Here is a 19177-nt window from a genome sequence, read left to right on the forward strand (position 1 = left end):
CCAGTTCCAGGGAAGTGAGGGAAGGGAATCCTTCTTTCCCAGTTGTTAACAATATCTGTTGAAGGTAGTCTCAACAACTTGAGTCTCAACATCTGCTACTAACTGGTATGTGAAGGGCTGGAATGAGATTTCGATCTCTCATCAATTTGAAGACTGAAGGGGTAGAGACATTTTCATGGCATGGAATTTCATGAAATGAGATCATCTGTACAGAAAGATGAGGTGGTGTGAGCAAAATGGGAGAGATCCATTTCCTTGTGCAATTACACTAAAGTGGGGGTAGTCAACATCGTTTGGTATGCCTGGGAAATTGTTTATGATTATGAAATAGTGAGCATCAGTAAATAGTAAAGAAAAAGAATGATGTCATGCATGGCTGCAATATTTACATAAATGCAATGATATATCTTGTTAGCAGTGCCTTGATTCCACTACTTCTTAAGCCATAAACACTGCTACAGTTTACTCTCCGTAAATACACACATTCTTAACTAGATCCTGTGAGATTAAAGATGACGACAACTGAAGTCAGGTCTACACTACATCTTATGTCAGCATCATTTACATTGCTCAGAGGTGTGAATAAACAACCACTCAGAGCGACATAAGTTACATTGACATAATCAGTGTGGTCAGCACTGTGTCAGTGGAAGAGCTTCTCCTGCCAACACAGCTATCCTCCAGACATGCCAAACCTGCAAAAAGAAAAAACAGAAATTGGGCTTCTTTTTGGCTTAATTGGCTTGAGAGTTGCTTGTTGGCTAGTAGCTTGTTGCAGCTTGTTGCTTCTTTTTTTTGATTGGCTCCTGGCAAGCAGGGGCAAGGGTAAGCAAGCAGGGGCAAGAAGGGGAAAGCGTGTCGAGGTGCACAGTGGGCTCACCACAGTCCCAGACTGCAAGCCGGGGGGATCTTGTCACAACAAGTGTTGGGGTTCTTAGGGATTGGCTTGGTTTGGCCTTGTTTTGAAATGAGATTAGCTTGATTTCTGGTTTATTGTGAAAGTTGGGGGTGTTTATTTACTGTGTGAAAGTTGGCAACTGTGCTATCCTCATTCACAGGGGCTGGAACAGTTAAGCGAACAGGAGAGCTCTCTCCCATCGGCTTACAGGCGCTACATCAGAGAGCTTACAGTGTAGTCTAAATCATGGACAAAGCAGGAGAGGGGACCAGGCAGAGATATTCTTAAATATAGAGCACAGCTTACGGATACAGACACACAAGCAACAAAGGAGGTGGGGGAAGAAAGAAAGAAACAGCTGTTCAACAGCTGATAATTATTTATGAAATGTTTTTCCCTCTTTATTAAACTGCCTTTGTGCAGATTATTAGCCACTAGTGACGCTGTTATCTCTTACCAATTGGCTTTGGTGTAGAATCTATCACTTTATGCAAACTTCAGTTTTTCCATTTATAGTGTATTTGTTCCTGCTTGGGCTAAAAATGAGACCACAAGATGATGAACTTTTCTTCATTTCCTTTCTCAGAGTATGATTTTGTAATACAAGAGCAAGCCATTTTTTATACAAAAGAGAACAGTATTTTTCCTTCTTCAGCCTTGTACTGGCCTTGAACTTTTTTTGTGAGGGAAGAGAAGGTAAAAGTCCATATTTTCCTTCTCTCCTTTCCATCAGGACCTATTATAGCTAACTTGGATTTTAAAAAAATGGATGGAAATAAATCTTCTACACTCTTCCATATATCCTCCTACATCTTTTATGCCACTTTATATGAGCCACTTTTAGCTTCCACAAAAAAGGCAACTTTATTTTTTGCCTCCTCTCTACAGGTTGTCACAGCAAGTGAGAGATTCTGAGAGTGTGATATAGCCACTGTAGTGTCATACATTTTAATAAATAAAACAGATTATTTGATGGACTTTATTACATGTTGCCATGTAACCTCCTTTCCACGCATATCATAAATCAGAATTCGTTTTACTGATATTAGATTAGATGATTTTATAATCCACCCTCCCACAAAGGAAATAACATTTTACAATAGTGTGTGTTACTTTTACATTATTGTCAACATCAAATACATCATAATGGCATCCTACCTGCTTATGGAGCCAAAGAAATTCAATGAAAAAATTACTGGAAACAATAGATTGAATCCCAAAGGAAAGAACTATCAACGAACAGGTGGAAGGGTGCATTAAGAAGGAAATAAGTGAACATATGGTCAGGAGTGGGGGGTAAAAAAGCATTCCAGATGAGACCCAGGAAGGCCGGGAGGAAGAGAGAAAATGAAATCACAAGCTGATGGGGAACAGGAAGAAAGCTGAAACAGACATTTCCAAAATGTGTTTCTGTGGATTTCCATTTTGGAATCATTAAAGATATATTTAATTTTCGACAAAGATTTAAAATAAATATAACGACTAGAAAAAATAATCAGTTGTTTATAAATTTGTGATAAAACCATGTCATTTCCAAAAGATGATGCAGCTACCAATGTGTTGTACCAATCTGTACATTTTCCATGCAATTTTTACTCTTAATGGATATACATCTATTGATATACAACATAATCAGAGTGGACAATAATAAAATGATCTTAAAATTTACATTCTGTATTGAGCTAGACAAAATGGGGAAGGTAATATTTTTTACTGGACCAACTTCTATTGGCAGAAGAGACAAAGTTCAAGCTTCATAGAGCTCTTCTTCTGGTTTGGAAAAGATAAGTACAGTGTCATAGCAAAATGCAAGTTGGGATAGATTGTTAAGCATAAACCATTAACGCTTGTTGCAAGAAACCACTTAAAAATTAAGTGACCAATTAATGCTTGAAAGCTTATCTTTTCCATCAGCAGAAGCTGGTCCAATAAAATATATTAAAACAAAATTTATTTTAATATAAAACATTGTAACTACTTACTTATGCTAAACTGTCTTTTAGAGTGGAGTGAGGTAAGGGGATAACACAGGACCTGATCACTTAAGCAAGTGAGTAATTTGAATAAGCTCAATGTCTTCTAAAGTTATTCATGTGCTTAAATGTTTACAGGACAAAGCCCTTACACAGCAACTATTCAAAGCACTTCTAGTTAATTTTATTTCCTATCTCAAATAAAAGGTAACTGGCAAATCAATCTGGCAGTCCCTTCACTGCATGGTTTTACTGAAATAGTGTTAATTTAACCATGCTACTAATACTTATCTTTTACTTTAACCGCTTAGTAGTTACACAGCCCAGTTCATCACACCCAGCTTCAAAAGGGTTAAAGACACAAAGAAGAATCATTCCCACACACGTTGGTACTCCAAAAAAAAAAAAAAAAAAAAAAAGCCAAAAACCAAACTGCATTTGTACAGTACCTTTCAAAGATAGGCTTTAATTTCATCTCCTCCCTTAGCGCTGTTCATATATTTTAATACCAAAAGGGACCATTTATGATCATCTAGTCCTGGGGTGAGCAAACTTTTTGGCTCAAGGGCCACATCTGGGTGGGAAATTGCATGCAGGACCATCAATGTATTGCTGGGACAATGGGTTATGGTGTGGGAGGGAGTTAGAAGTGTGGGAGGGGGTGCAGTGTGCTGGAAGGGGCTCAGGGCAAGGGGCTGGGGTGCAGAAGGGGATGCAGAGTGCAGGGGGGGCTCAAGGCAGGAGGATAGGGGGCTCAGGGCAGGGAGTTGGGGTTCAGGGTGCAGGAAGGGTTCAGGGTGTGGGCTCCAGCCCGGCACCACTTACCTCAAGCAACTCCGAGGTGGCAGCAGCGCACAGCGGGGCTAAGGGAGGCTCCCTACCTACCCTGGCCACACATCACTTCCGGAAGTGGCCAGCATGTCCAGCAGTGGCTCCTGGGCGGTGGAAGGGGGGGCAGGCAACTCCACCGCGCACTGCCCTTGCCTGTGGCAGGGGCGGCTCTAGACATCTCGCCGCCCCAAGAATGGTGACATGCCGCGGGGGGCACTCTGCCGGTCGCTGGTCCCGCGACTCCAGTGAATCTCCCGCAGGCGTGCCTGTGGAGGGTCCGCTGGTCCCCCGGTTGCACTGAAGTTGCGGGACCAGCGGACCCTCCGCAGGGACACCTGCGGGAGGTCCACCAGAGAGCCCTGCCTGCCGCTCTCCCAGTGACCGGCAGAGTGCTCCCCGCGGCGTGCTGCCCCAAGCACGAGCTTGGCGTGCTGGGGCCTGGAGCCGCCCCTGGCCTGTGGGTACCATCCCCGCAGCTCCCACTGGCCACGGTTCTCCTTTCCTGGTCAATGGGAGCTGCAGGGGACAGTGCCTGTAGCCAAGGGCAGTGCACAGAGCCCTCTGCCCTCGCCCAGGAGGCACAAGGATTTGGTGCCGGCTGCAGCTAGGAGCAGCACAGGGCCAGGACAGGCAGGGGGCCTGCCTTAGCCCTGCTGCACTATGGGGCTGGCAATACTGTGGGCCGGACTGAAAGCGCTGACGGCCCAGATCCAGCCTGTGGGCTGTAGTTTGCCCTCCCCCAATCTCATATGACCCCTCTCTGCATAACAGAAGCCAGTGAAACCCATCCAGTAACTTGTGCATCAAGCCCATAATGTTATGTACTGTTCATAACTCCTAGACAAGAACAGAGAGGTAGACAGCTACATCTGTGTTTATGATAGGAATTTCAGAGGGTAAAAAAATTAATCTTTGTGGCCCTGATTCTGTGGTACCTTATATGTTGTATGATCAAGACAAGACACTATAAGTTTTAACTTGTCTATAAGTTCAACAGAGCCTTCTCTAGTGCTATATTTATAACTTTAAAAAAATGAACCAGCTTTCAAGCTTATATAAACAGCTGCCACAGAATTTACATTTACTATAAGTAATTAAAACATGTTTATCATCCTTTTGCAAAGAGTGGCAGTAAGTTTTAAGAACTATGGACTCCTTCCAGATTGTCTTCCATCTTTGTGTACCTACACATTAAACAACTGATATCAGCTGAATCTTCCCATTGTTGTCAAGGGGCTTTGAATCAGACCCTTTTCAGAAAAATGTTTTTTGTTCACATGGCAGTTACAAAAATATATTCCTGAATTACATAAAGCATAAGTGGGTGAAAGCTGTGGACAATTAATTGAGAGACTGCAATACGCCTTGAATATGAAATAATTTAACATGCAGGGATACACGTTTTAAATTTTAAAGAGTTTTTAGATTACTACTAAATACTTTAGAGCTATATTTTACATTTTGTAGTACATTTTTCAAGTTATACTCACCCTATTCCTTGAGCTATATGTTCCAGTTGCCGACACATGCAGGATCGAACTTCATATTCTACATCTTGGCAGAGTGATTTTACCAGTGGAAGAATTTCCCTTTTAATGCTGAAAAATTGAACATTTTAAATTAATATAAAGAACTAAGTATGTGTAAACTCTATTTAATGAACACATCTGATTCTAAATGGTTCATAGTAATCTTAACTTGACCCTTCATACAGCAACATTTAATATTTATAACCTTTATGAGCAGGTGTTGTAGGGCAGGGTGATAAAGTACAACTGACAATTCTGAAGCTTATAATTATAAATAGTAGAGAACTTTACAGCATATTTTTATAACTAAACTAAAATACAAAATGGAATTTTCACAGAAGAGTATTATCCACATTCACCGCAGTTTGTTAATATTTCATTTGAAGGATTTGCAAACCTTTGAAAACATTGTTTAAGTATAGTGTTACTTTTAATAAAGATACTTAATAACCAACTTCAGTACAATATTTGGACAGCTGCTGTATGAATACATAAACATTGTATAAATTGAAATGAAAGTCCTAGTTATGTTTGTCATCATCAGCTGCTTGCGAACATAACTAAATAGTATCAGAGGGGTAGCCGTGTTAGTCTGGATCTGTAAAAGCAGCAAAGAATCCTGTGGCACCTTATAGACTAACAGACGTTTTTGAGCATGGCCTTTCGTGGGTGAATACCCACGAAAGCTCATGCTCCAAAACGTCTGTTAGTCTATAAGGTGCCACAGGATTCTTTGCTGCTATAACTAAATAGGAATTTTAATGTAAATGGCTGTTTTATAAAATTAAAAACTAGGGTGCAATAACTTAAGTCCACTAATGCAGACATTAGACTGATCTGTTCCAGCATCCAGTAAATCAAACAAGACCCTCCAAATCACCATTTATACATTTTGTTGTTGACCTGTCCCCTATTACATTCTAACAGATTCTGCTACAGCATACAGACCGTTCTGTCCTAAAAAAAGTACAGTCCTGTGAATGGACTCAACAGGATAGCATTATCCCAACTGTGGGCGCGAAACACAGAAACTTAGTTTGTAAAATAAACAGGTTTTTTTTTATGTGTTTTTGCAGATCCATCAATCTAATCTGAAGGGACTATAGAGCAGTTCACCCCACTGCAGAGTGGGAAACCATTTGCCAACCACTTGTCCATAATAAACATGGCCTTTAAGATATTCTAAGACTCTACTAAGTGCAGAGTCGAAGGAATGCATTTCCAAAACATCAGAACAACTGGTTTGTGCAGCTATGTCTTCCATCTCTTTCACTCTTTACGGTGGAAAAGGCCCCAATGAAGTAGGAATAAGTGCACACTGGACCTCTGTTGCAAGACCTGACCTACATAGTCCTGGATGCTCTTTGGCCCTTCTTTGGAGGAGGTTTCAAACAACAGAATTTATAATTTAAAAAATCCTTATTTCAGTCCAGATAGAATTTAAGGAATCTTGAAAAACTTCTTAGAATACAGAAGGAAAGGAAATCTCCAGGCTGATATGGAAACCTTGTGCCCACTTTGGGAAGAAAATCTTGAAGATTAACTTGTCTTTATGCAAGGTGAGGTCCAAGTCATCCTGTGGTTGCACAGCATCTGACACTAACAGGGCATCAATCCTGAGTGGGACCTTGGACACTATCAAAATACAGACAATAAAATAAAATAAAAAAAGGAGACCTGCTCAAGGGTTTCTAGTATCCAAGCTCTTCTAGCCAAGAAAGTATTTCCAAGAAGGGATGCTTGAAATGGAATAAGTTGAAATAGAACAATTCCGTTTAGTCTTCAGAAAGGTTACAATCAAAGTCAGATTTCAGGAAACTATAAGAAGTCTAACTCTAGATAGACTCTATTCATGAATATTGTAATTATTATTTAAAACAGCAACATACATATTCATAGCACTATACAAACACATACATTACAAAGGCTTCAATCTTGCAAATTGATTATTTGCAGATTGACCCAGCATCCATATCAAGTAAACTGTTATTAATGGTAATAAAAAATTTTGGTCATTCTGGAACCATAGGAGCTTCCCTCCCCTTCACGTAAGGATTCTGATGTCCAATTCTTTACTTGCAGCTGGAGTTATGAGCTGCTTTACTTGGTCTTTCTAAGATTTCAGATTTCCAGGAATCAGATTTAGATCCTCTGTAAGCCACGGTTACAGTACAACAGAAAGCCCCATTCTGTTCTATGTACAAATGAAAGTTCTTCTGAGGTTGGAAATTTTCTCTATGTTTGCATCTAGTCTTCCAAATAACTTCACTTAACAGAACGAAATTAGGCATAATTTACAGCAGTTCACTTCAAGTACACCACCACATGGCCCACTTGTTTACCTTTCATGGTATGCTAAATTGCAACATCTTGGCTAGATTAAAAGCAGCCTCACAAAAAAACGCCAAGGCCAATCCACACACTATTTAGACTTCCTTTTTCATGGAAACAACAGCTTGGTAAAGGTAATCATTCCCATTTCTTTTACCCAATCCTAACTGGCTCTGATAAAATAAAGTTTTGACCAGATATCAGCCAATTATCAAAGTATAAGTAGCCCTCCCAACTGCACAATCATCAGGTCATCACAAACTATGCTTAGTGTAGAACCTAAGCAGGAGTCAAAGGTCACCTTTACACACTCCACTCTTGGAGGAAGTGCAACTGCTATGCTCTGCACCTATCCCCAAAAAAGATTCCACCCACATCCCAATGACAGGTACAGCAATGAGGGGTCGCATAGAGTCAGCTATACCAACCTTATGCCATCTAAAGATTTCCCTACAACAGGGAACACTCAGCTGCCCACTTAAGCAAGTTTTATGTGGGAAGAGGTAGAGAAGGGAAGGGGCCTCATGAAAGGGGTGGAGTGCGGGCAGGGCCTGGGGCAGCGGGGATGGGCTTTTGTACCTGTATATGAAAAAGTGTCAGTGTCAGTGCAGCCCTCAGGCCAATGTACTAGTCCTCATGTGGCCCTTGTGGTGATCTGAGTTTGAGACCCCTGCTGTAGCGGGACCTGGGGTCTGAAACTTGGCCCAGAAAGGTAATCTCAAGGGAACCCTTTTCTTGAACCTTGAGACTCTGGCAGTCTGATAAGACCCTGAGAAGGCTCTGAGGACACTAATGTATCATCTAGACAACCCTGAGGCATGGCTATTAATGTTGTCTACACAGGAACAGCTAGCCGAAAAGGGCCTATTTAATACAGGGCTGATTAAACTGATGGTAGAAGGTAAATAAGGTAGTATGGGTGTTGTGGTGCAGATAGCTTCTAGGGCTTCTACTCCTGTTAGGTATTTCTAGGTTCTGCACCGACTTTCAGTCTTGGAAGTGGAGGAGATCAGGTCAACAGCAGTTGGCTACTGCTGTGTCCCCCATGCAGTTATGACAAGAAGAAAATCCCAAGCAAAGAATTCTGAAATCTGGCCACACAACTCAAAATTTAGAAACAAGATTTTGCCTTTAAGACAAGAGAGTTTTAAGTTTACTAATTCCTTTAATGGAGATTTAAAAATAGATTTTAATAAAATACATCAGGAAGGCTTGGAAGAGTCTGATTGCATGTGAGGAGACAGAATTAAACTGTCAGGCTCGTCAGGAATGGGGATCCTCTCCTGTTATTTTTGATAGGCAGGCATGGTTATGCATCCAAAAGCTGCAAGCAGGCTTAAAAACCATTGTTTAGATCTGTGGACCTTCCTATACAGAACGATAATCTGGAGAAATGACATGAAAAATGGTGCTCCCAAGGTAACCTCTTGACTGGTCAAAGAATGTACACAGGGAAGTTGAAATCTGATGACAACAGCAATGTTTGAACACGCTGAGTCCTGTGACCTACCTAATGAACATCACTTATAGTTAATTAGTATTATGATGGATGGATCTGTAAGAACAAAAGCATTCAATTTTTGTACAATAGAGACAATTATGTAAATCTACTTCTTGTAATATTATCCACTGGCAAAGATATTGTGATAAACATTAAATCTGAAACACGTACACACAAACTACTCACATATGAGTTTCAAACTTGTTAGCTAATTTTCCCAATATTTTACAGCTAACTAAGCGAGACTGAAGTGTTTGGGAAAGCTGTGCCTTGGAAACAAGTGGATTCAGGATCTATATGGAAAAAATGGGAGGAAATATTTAACAGTAAAAAATGTATTCCTGTTGTTAAAAAGTCTAGAAGTACATAATACAAATGTCAATTACTTTTTCTACAAAATTAGGTTGTGATCATAATAATGCACACATTAAGACTACTAAGAACCTTTCATTTTAATATTCAGTGCCAACTATAGTATTTACCAAATGTATCTCAGCCCAAATTCTAGTTTATGATTCACATCACAGTTATAGCCACTACACCTTTGCAACATTACATCTATCTTCTTGTGTTTTTATTTAGAGAATAAATTCTATAAGCATATTTATAGATATTATTTGAGGAATTTTCACACAAAGGATCCTTTGCTTGGAAAAACCCAGAGGAGGAGGAGGGAAAAGAAATAGTATGAATCTATTCTTGCCAATTTTTCTCCAGGGACACCCCCTTTGATGTGAACTCTGGTGGACATATACCCTTCCAACCCTGAATATCTCTGGGATCCATAGGGAAGGGATTCCATTTCCATGTGCAGCCATGACCCACTGCTGCTTCTGCTGGAGCTGTGCAACTGTTTACTGGATCTCCTCCATGATCCCAGAGGAGGAGATCAAAGGGAGCCAGAGGAAGATAATATGCCTAATTGTATTATCTTCTGATGAGAAATTGCCATGGAAACTCATGTGCAGAGTAGGGCAGGGTGCTGCAAAGAAGAGTACCTCCCCTGCTCTGCCTCAGCTCTTCATCCAACCTTTCATGCACAATCCCAGCAGAATTGAACACAGGCCAGAAAGAGTAGCAGTGCTGCAGATGCAGCCCTTCCCACCATCTTACTGTGAAAATGTGAACAAATGAACAAGCTAGAATTAGCACACAGAATGTGTTACCCATCATAACACTTAGTGAGGAAATAAGTCATACGAGTTTTGTAGGTACCATATATTATTATTATTTAATATTTGAACAATGGAAGCACCCAGAACATGTCAGAAACTTTCCAAATATTTAGCAAGACACAGTCTTTTCCCTAAAGTGCTCTGAATTTAAGACAGACCTCTAATTTCCATTACAATAAATAAAATGAGAAGAATCTAAGTGTCACAATACAAAAATGAAATAATTAAGAAAAGCCTCATATGATGTGGTCTTATCCAACTGCTGTCCTAAAAGTGCCTCAGCAATTGAATTATACACAAGGTACATTGTTATGAGGCCATCCTATTATTTTATTGTGTCTTCAGGAAAAAGTAGGAAGCAAGTTGACATTTTCCCTAAGTGATCATTATTTAAATTACATTACAGAAACACATTGGTTCTAGCAAAATAAATTTATTTTGTTATTGTTAGCCTTTTACCCTTTAAAAGCTATTTTAAAAGCAACAATGGATTTCATTTATAAATGTTTTTATAAAGCACAAATGATCATTAAGGGGCAGGTGACAGAATTCTTCCATACCCCCAGAGACACAAAACTTCCATACTGTGTAGACACAAAATACACAGTGTTTGCAGGCTGACCTCCAAATAAAGACCTCAGGCTTTGACCCAATGAGAGGAACTTGAGGGTTTAAGTCCACTACACCTATAGCATAAAATTAAGTTCAGTGCTGATACAGAAGTTTAAATTATTAAAACAAAAACTCTTTTGTTAGAACATTCTTCCACTTTTACTATCATCTTCAAAATTGAAAACATAGACCCTCGAAAGCACTTTATTGATATGTTATTTAAAAATACTGTAGTCATTGTTTGTTGATGTATACAAAAGCCTTTTAAGATGACCTCCCATCTACCCACAACACATTCCTTTACTACACTATGGGCTGGTCCACACTACGGGGGGGAAATCGATCTTAGATACACAACTTCAGCTACGTGAATAACGTAGCTGAAGTCGAATATCTAAGATCGGATTACTCACCCATCCACACCACAGGGGATCGATGTTCGCGGCTCTCCCTGTCGATTCCGGAACTCCGTTGGGGTAGATGGAGTTCCGGAATCGATATAAGCGCGCTTGGGGATCGATATATCGCGTCTAGATTAGAAGCGATATATCGATCCCCGAGCAATCGATTTTAACCCGCCAATACGGCGGGTAGTCTGGACGTAGCCAAAGTTCTACACAGTAGTCTGATTTTCACAGGTGTTGACCACTCGTTACTCCTGTTGAAGCAAATAGGAATTGCAGGTATTCCAAGCTTTTGAAAATCAGATCATTATTCATAAAAATCTTTAATCTATTCTCCCTTAATGTTTCCAGGAAAAGTAACATTACCTCATGTCTGATAGTTTCTTTTGGCAAGACTTCTATTACAGCAAGAAGGGTTTCTAGCCACGCATTACTGACACCTGTTAGACACAAACAGACTATATGTATTATAGGTCAGTTATATGAAACAACTTCTGATTTGGTGCAGTCAGCTCTTCAATGAACTATACCTCTAAATGACATACAGTTACATTCAAAAATAGTTACATACTTCTATCTGTTTGAATATATTTCATTAGAAAAGCAGGTTTTGCCTGCATTTTGGGGAGGGGAGAATTATTCTATTACTTGTTTTTGGACAACTGTTTGAAGATGACAGTTTCCTCCACTTAGAAATAACATGCTATTTTCTTTAATTTACTTATGTAAAAAACTTTCTATTTTTGCTGCAAGTCATTTTTTATTTTTCCTGTATTAAGAAAATAATTTTCAAGAAGTTAAAAGAAAATCTCAACATTATGAAGAATATACTGTAGTCCTTACTTGTGCTTGCTTAGGCACAGATTCCAATTAATCCACTGGAAGTTTGGACTAAGGACCGCAGGATTTCATGCACCAAACAGAAATGTATGTATTTGTTTTATTCAAATTGAAGGAAACTTTCAGCTAAATAACAGTCTGCAGGAAGGTCAATATATAGAAAACCTTACATACAGCAAGCCAGTCCAAAAAAAATCATCAATTAATAAACTCACAAATTGGTATAGATTGCACATATTGTTTTAAATAGTACTGTACAACCACTAAGGAAACATAAATCATAAAGAACCAATCAGTTATCAGCATAGCATCATGATCCTGACCTGCATCCCTGTGTTCCAGATTCTGTAGAATGATGTGTAGGAAGGAGTGGGAATAAGTATGAATGGACACTGACTCCTCTTGTTGAATAGTCAAAAATGCAACAGCAGCTGTTAACTGCATTTCCACCCCTGCAACATGCAGGACCTCCTGTATAATCAAAAAGGGTATTTATTTAAAAGGATGAGCCAGAAATACATTAAAAGAAAATTCCCATGTTTATTCAGATCCTAGGAACCAGTATATAAGAAGTTAGATACAAAACTATCCTTAAACAACCACTTCCTCTCAACAGCAATCATTTACAGATACTCTAATCTCTTTTAAACTACATCTTCACAAATTCAGGTGTCTTACAAATCATAATAATATGAAGCTTTCAAGACAAATAAATTAAAGTGGATCATAATGTTTGACGTTGATTAGCAAGGAAAAAATGTAGCACACATTAAAATTTTACTAAGCTTTTTAGTTGTGGGTCTTGTTCAATTATTTCTGTGTTTGGGGTAGATGCTTTCTTTATGTATAGTAAGAAAATGTCAGAACAAACCAACCAGCATTCATTTCAGTTATTCATGGCTTAGAGAGATAAATATTTTGTACACCTGGGAAGGGATACCAAATTGCACAGTTATTTAAATTTCCATCACCAATTGATATCGAACATAAATAAAATTTTATAGTACAGCCTCTTAATAAAAACAGCCAAAGATACATTATGTTATTTATTTAAACACTTCTCTATTTATAGATACTCAACTTTATCATGAACTAACCTCATTTATTAGAAACTCATTCAGCGTGCCTATTCCAAAGTCAAATATTAATAATGATGATGATTAGGGCCCTACCAAATTCACGGTCAATTTTGATCAATAATACAAATTTTTTAAATCACACATTTCATGATTTCAGCTATTTAAATCTGAAATTTCATGGTATTGTAATTGTAGGAGTCCTGACTCAAAAAGGAGTTGTGGGGGGAGTCGCAAGGTTATTGTAAGGGGGGTTGCAGTACTGCTAACCGTACTTCTGCACTGCTACTGGAGGCGGCACTACCTTCAGAGCTGGGCAGCTGGAGAGCAGTGGCTGCTGACTGTGAGGCCAGCTCTGAAGGCAGTGCCACCGCCAGCAGCAGTGCAGAAGTAAGAATGGCAGGATATGGTATTGCCACTTTTACTTCTGCGTTACTGCTGGAGAGGAGGAGGAGAAGGGGCGCTGCTTTCAGAGCTGGGTGCCCCGCCAACTGCCACCAGTCTCCGGCTGCCCAGCTCTGAAGGCAGCGCAGAAGTGAGGGTGGCAATACCATTACAACCCCTAAAATAACCTTGTGATCCCCCCTGCAACTCCCTTTTGGGTCAGGACCCCCAATTTGAGAAACGCTGGTCTCCCCCCGTGAAATCTATATAGTAGAGGGTAAAAGCATACAAAAGACCAGATTTCACAGTCCATGATGTGTTTTTCATGGCCGTGAATTTGGTGGGGCCCTAATGATAATGATATGGTTGTGAAAATGTGAACAGGTGTTCATTTGTAGACAGTTCATAGATTATTAGGTTTGGAAGGGACCTCAGGAGATCATCTAGTCCAACTCCTGTTGTCAGAATGAAAATTAAAGGCCATATCTAACTAGATCTTTCAAAGTCATTTAGACATATCCTAACATCTGCTATATGTAACCTGTATGAGTCACACCACTCACTATCAATATGTACATTTTGCTGGCTATTACTAGAATGACATTTTTAAGTGGTTTTACTGCCTAATTCGCTATTAAAATACGATGCATGTTTCACTTATGAATTCAACCTTGGTAACACTTAGCTTTCTCTCTAGACTGATCAAGCTCAACCTGTCAGTTGATATTTTTCACAGATGCTTATTTGGTTCTTTTTTAACATACATATTGGGAGACAAATTATATTTAATGAAAGAGCAAAGAATATTATCTAACTCTTTAGTAAAAACCAAAAACAAGCCTCCAACAGACTTTCTTAAAAAAAAACAAACAAACAAATTATAGGCATAAATGTGACAGACAAAAGATGATCCAGGCTTATGACTTGCTTACAACTGTCATGCAATGATTAGTGCATTTATCATTTACGTAATAAGAGGTGAACAATAAAGAAGTCTCAGTACAGAAATGTCAACCAGTCAGATTGTATGTGCAAGTACCCTTTTTCAAAGTAGCTGAGCTAAAGGAAAACTGTTATTCATCTCAAGAGCTGGCTGTGGGCGTTTACAGCTGTGGATGTTTCTACCAGGATGCCCATTATCCAAGTAAAATTAAGCTGTGCTGGGCAGCTTACCAACTACCAGTATAATAAAATGTTCATATTCCTTAATAAGGATAGGTTGCATTTTTTTTTGTCATTAAGTGTTATATACTGCCCTTGTACAACTTCCATCAACACTATTGGGAGTATTGCCAAGGAATAAGGTCAGCGTATGGTCTTATAACAGAATGGTATTGGGGATCAGAATTATCAAGCACATAAACATCTGGTTCTCGAACTACACCTTTTACAGTCATTCAAAAAAAAAAAAAAAGAGGACTTTACCAAACAATTAAGAAAGAGGGCAGAAGAAACTAGACCTAAAGAGCATGAATCAAAACATGAGTTCCAGGATACCGACAGGCTCTAAAGACAGCACAGATAATTCTGGCCCCTTTTTAGAGTTATTTATGAAGAAGCTCCCATCTCACCTCCTGCCCCTTGTGTTAAGATTTATGCGAAAGACAAGATTGTTAGTACATTCTAACTACAAAAGGGCTAACTGCAAACAGTGCAATACAGAAGGTGGTATTGTTGATTTTATCTATCTGACACACTTTCCAAACTTAATAGGTTTTTAAATTGTGGGCTGAATTGGCACTTTGGAGATATACATTTCTGCAAGGTTAAGCTGAAGTTAAAAAAATCAACATAGATTTTGTAGGAATAGAAAGCATCTGATTTCAATTTTAAATATGTTCACTGGGTACACAACATAAATAGGGTTACTTACCAACAATTCAAGATTCCAAATGGGTAGCTCCTCCACAGATCCACACTCTCTGGATAATCATGTGTGAGAGCCACATTCTTTGGATGTGCCTCCTCATGGACCTCGGGAGACATTGAAATGTAAATTTCTAGATTGCTTAAACATGTGCCTGCATTGATGTCTGCACTGAGAACTGCAGAGTTCCACCTATTAAAATGTGTCTGGCTCCCATCCCCACTTCAGTTCAATAGACCTTAAGTAGGACATAAAAATGTATGACAAAAGACATCAGGTTTGTGAGTGCAGATCTGTCGAGGAAGATACCCATTTGGAGAATTATGATTATGGGTAAGTAACTTCTTTTCTAGTCATGGGATCTCCTTCACAAATTCCCACTCTCCAGTGGCAAAAAAGCACTAACCAGCAAACACAGAGGGATTCAGTGTGATGTCAAAAAAACTAGCTGGTTTTGGTGAACTGCCCTATTGAAAAAGGCTAAGGTCTAGCAGTTAAGTTCAGGCAGCTACAGCTCCAAAATGTAGAAAGCACTGCAGATTTCTTCAGTTGGAACATGAAAGTTCATCTCTAGTGAAATGTGAATTATGTCCCTTTGGAATAGATTTTCCTTGAAAGAATGCTCCAGTTTATCAACTCTGTATTTGTGTTAATATGGCATAGCCTTTTGATGAGGAAAAGAAAAAGAAAGAAAGAAAGAAAGAAAGAAAGAAAGAAAGAAAGAAAGAAAGAACTGATTAGATTTCAACCCAAAGTCACTTTAGAGTGTAAGCAAGGGTTAAGAGCACCATCACTATCACTTCCTAACCTTATGGAAACAGTAAGAGAATTTGTCAATAGCAACTGCAGCTTACAAAGTTGACAAGTTGGTGGATAGCAAATTTAAAAAATAGTTTAATGGATTACAAAATAATTTTTTTTGAAAATGGCTTTAGAATGGATCGGATAGCAAGGGAAAGGGCCTGATGTGTAGGAGCCAAATAATATATAACTGAAGTAAGAAACAAAGACATTCACAATTTTGAAAAGCCAGAGTATTGTAAGATTGTGGGCTCCCTTTCCTTAGAAGGATGTAGACACTTATGTTAGGTGACTGACTGCAGCTCTAGATCAAAATTAATTGAATTTTATTCTGATGCCACAATATTTGGAAAAATAGCTCTTAATAAAGAAAATTCAGCTAAATAAAGGCCTTCAAAAAACCTCATTCTGGTGGCACTGAGATCCACCAAACCATAGAGATCAAAAAGGAAAGGAGCTGTCAATGCCAAATACAAAGGAGTCATTAGGTGCACAGAACAAACACTGAGGAATATCTCTAAGCTGCCTATGAATCTGCATTTCAGTGATTACCAAGGTTCATGAGGAGGTGCATGCAGATATCCAGATGGTGGGGGATCTACACAGGATAACCCATTACAAGACATCAGTGTTTTTCAACTGTAGAGAATGTACAAAAATTTCATATACATGATTTTATTTTAATTTCTGAACTATGTATATCATAGCTGATTTAATCAATATAACACAGTATTGATGCGCAGACCTGACGTACTTTCTCTGAGTTATATTAAAAGGGTCTGAAATTTAATCTTGTTTATCCCAGTCTTAAAATCTGTATGGTAAAAGGTGAAAGCTTTTTGTTTGATGGTTTATTTAGTTGTTGTTTTGTTCTGAATATTTAAAATGACAAATATAAAATTTCAATGGAAAATTTTTCCTTCCTGTGTAATTTCTGCAATTGCACAGGCAAGATTCCCAGGTTTCATTTACCAATTTCTGCCAAGAAGTAGAGATAAAATTCTTAATCCAGACAGTCATAATGTCTTTCAATTACCTTTTCCTCAGTCTATTTTATGCACAGCATTGACAAAAGGAACATTTGTTCTTACCTGTGAGTTCTGCAAATACATTCAAACACCAAATGAGGAAGATGAGTTTACTACCCAATTAGCTCATGGTGATAAAAAGCTGCAGAAACACATAGCAATTACTATGTCTTTCACTTTACAGTTGTAGATACAAATTTACAAAAGTGGGTGAACATCATTATTCCATCTCACACATGGGAAACAGAGGTGCAGAGAGATTAACAGACAGTTCAATTCTCTTTGAAGTGAGACAACTCCCACTATTTTCAATGGGAATTAGATCAAGTGGCAGCTATACAAAATTTCCAGTTACTGGTCAGTTCATCAGCAGTAAAATTTCTTCAACAGACATAAACAAACATCAAACATAACAAAAGCCTGTCAGTGCTAAAAAATATTTGCAATCAAAACCAATAAGAGCATTTATCAACCCATCCAGGAAAAATAGGAAAATACAACTATTCCTCGGTTAGGGTTTGTCTAGATGGAGAGTTAGTGCATAGCAAGCTGGGGTGTAAATCTACAGAGCAATAGTGTGCGGCCCACTAACTGACTGCATGGACCTTGCTACTGTGCGATAAAAATTTCCTAGTGTGCTTTGACCATCTCTTGTTTCAAACAGCAGTAGGTCAAAGCGCACTAGGGAACTTCAAGCATGCAGTCCATGGTCCACACAACCACTTAATGTATGACATGCTAATATACTGTAGATTTACACCCCAGCTTGCCATGCACTCACTCTGACCTCCCTCTTGGTAAGGCTACTCCCATCTTTTCAGGTAATGTGTATTTATACCTGCTACTGTATTTTCCACTCCATGCATCTGATGAAGAGGGTTCTAGCCCATGAAAACTTATGCCCAAATAAATTTGTTAGTCTCTAAGGTGCCACACGGACGCCTCGTTGTTTTTTCTCCAATAGACAAGCTCTTAATGAAAGTAAACAGATAGTAAAGGAACAGTTGGAGGAACGGGTTATACTAATGTCTATAGACATTAACAAAACTCACATGTATTTCACAGAGTTTAATACGGTTTAAGACCAGAAGGGACCACGAGATCATCTAGTGTTACCTTCTGTATACCAAAGGCCATAACATTTCACCCAGTTACCTCTGCATTGAGCCCAACAACTTGTGTTTGACTAAAGCATATCATACAGAAGGGCATCCAGTCTTGATCTGAAGATGTCAAGGGATTCACCACTTTCTTTAATAGTTTGTTCTAATGGTTAATCACCCTCACTATTAATAATCTGAGCCTAATTTCAAATTTGAATATGTCTGGTTTTGGCTCCAGCCATTGGTTCTTGTTATGCCTTTCTCTGCTAGAGCCCAGTATTTTCTCCCTGTGAAGGTATTTATACACTGTCACCAAGTCACTTCTCAAACCTCTTTTCGATAAATTGAACAGACTGAGTGCTTTAAGTCTCTCACTGTAAAGGCATTTTCTCCAGCCCTTGAATCATTTTTGTGGCTCTTCTCTGAACCCTGTCCAAATTTTTAAACATACTCTTAAAAATGCAGACACCAGAACTGTATGCAGTGTTCTATTATCAATCTTACCAAATGCCACATACAGAGGTACAATCACTACTCCCCTTTATACATCCAAAGATCACATTAGCCATTTTCGCCACAGCACCACATTGGGAGCTCACAATAATTGTTTATCCACTATGACCCCTACCTTTATAAGAACAAAATCTCCTTTTTGCTATATATTGCCAGAAAGTAAGTATATAAAAGCAATAGAAGAAGTACCAGCAACCAACAGGCCAGCAACATTTAATGAACTTTGGCAGAAAATGGCCTTTATGGAAGTGAGAATCTCAACTTTCAAGTGTCACACAATTTAAGAAAAAAAATAAATCTAAGTTGCTGAT

The 19177-nt window shown here is 38.8% G+C and overlaps 1 protein-coding gene across 3 annotated transcripts in view; it reads right to left on the reverse strand.

Moving 5' to 3' along the window:
• PPP4R4 (protein phosphatase 4 regulatory subunit 4) overlaps positions 1-19177 on the reverse strand; it is a 115795-nt gene that overhangs the window by 52775 nt on the left and 43843 nt on the right. For 2 of the 3 annotated variants that reach the window (XM_030558847.1, XM_030558850.1), the window contains 4 exons: positions 12418-12565; positions 11621-11694; positions 9250-9356; positions 5193-5300 (listed from right to left, as the gene is read on the reverse strand). In XM_030558847.1, the coding sequence (XP_030414707.1) occupies positions 5193-5300; positions 9250-9356; positions 11621-11694; positions 12418-12565 (437 nt within the window). Of the gene's footprint in view, positions 1-5192; positions 5301-9249; positions 9357-11620; positions 11695-12417; positions 12566-15427; positions 15529-19177 lie in introns of all 3 variants that reach the window. The other variant, XM_030558848.1, reaches the window with a different exon arrangement.

This window comes from Gopherus evgoodei, chromosome 4 (assembly GCF_007399415.2).
Source record: "Gopherus evgoodei ecotype Sinaloan lineage chromosome 4, rGopEvg1_v1.p, whole genome shotgun sequence".
NCBI lineage: Eukaryota > Metazoa > Chordata > Testudines > Testudinidae > Gopherus > Gopherus evgoodei.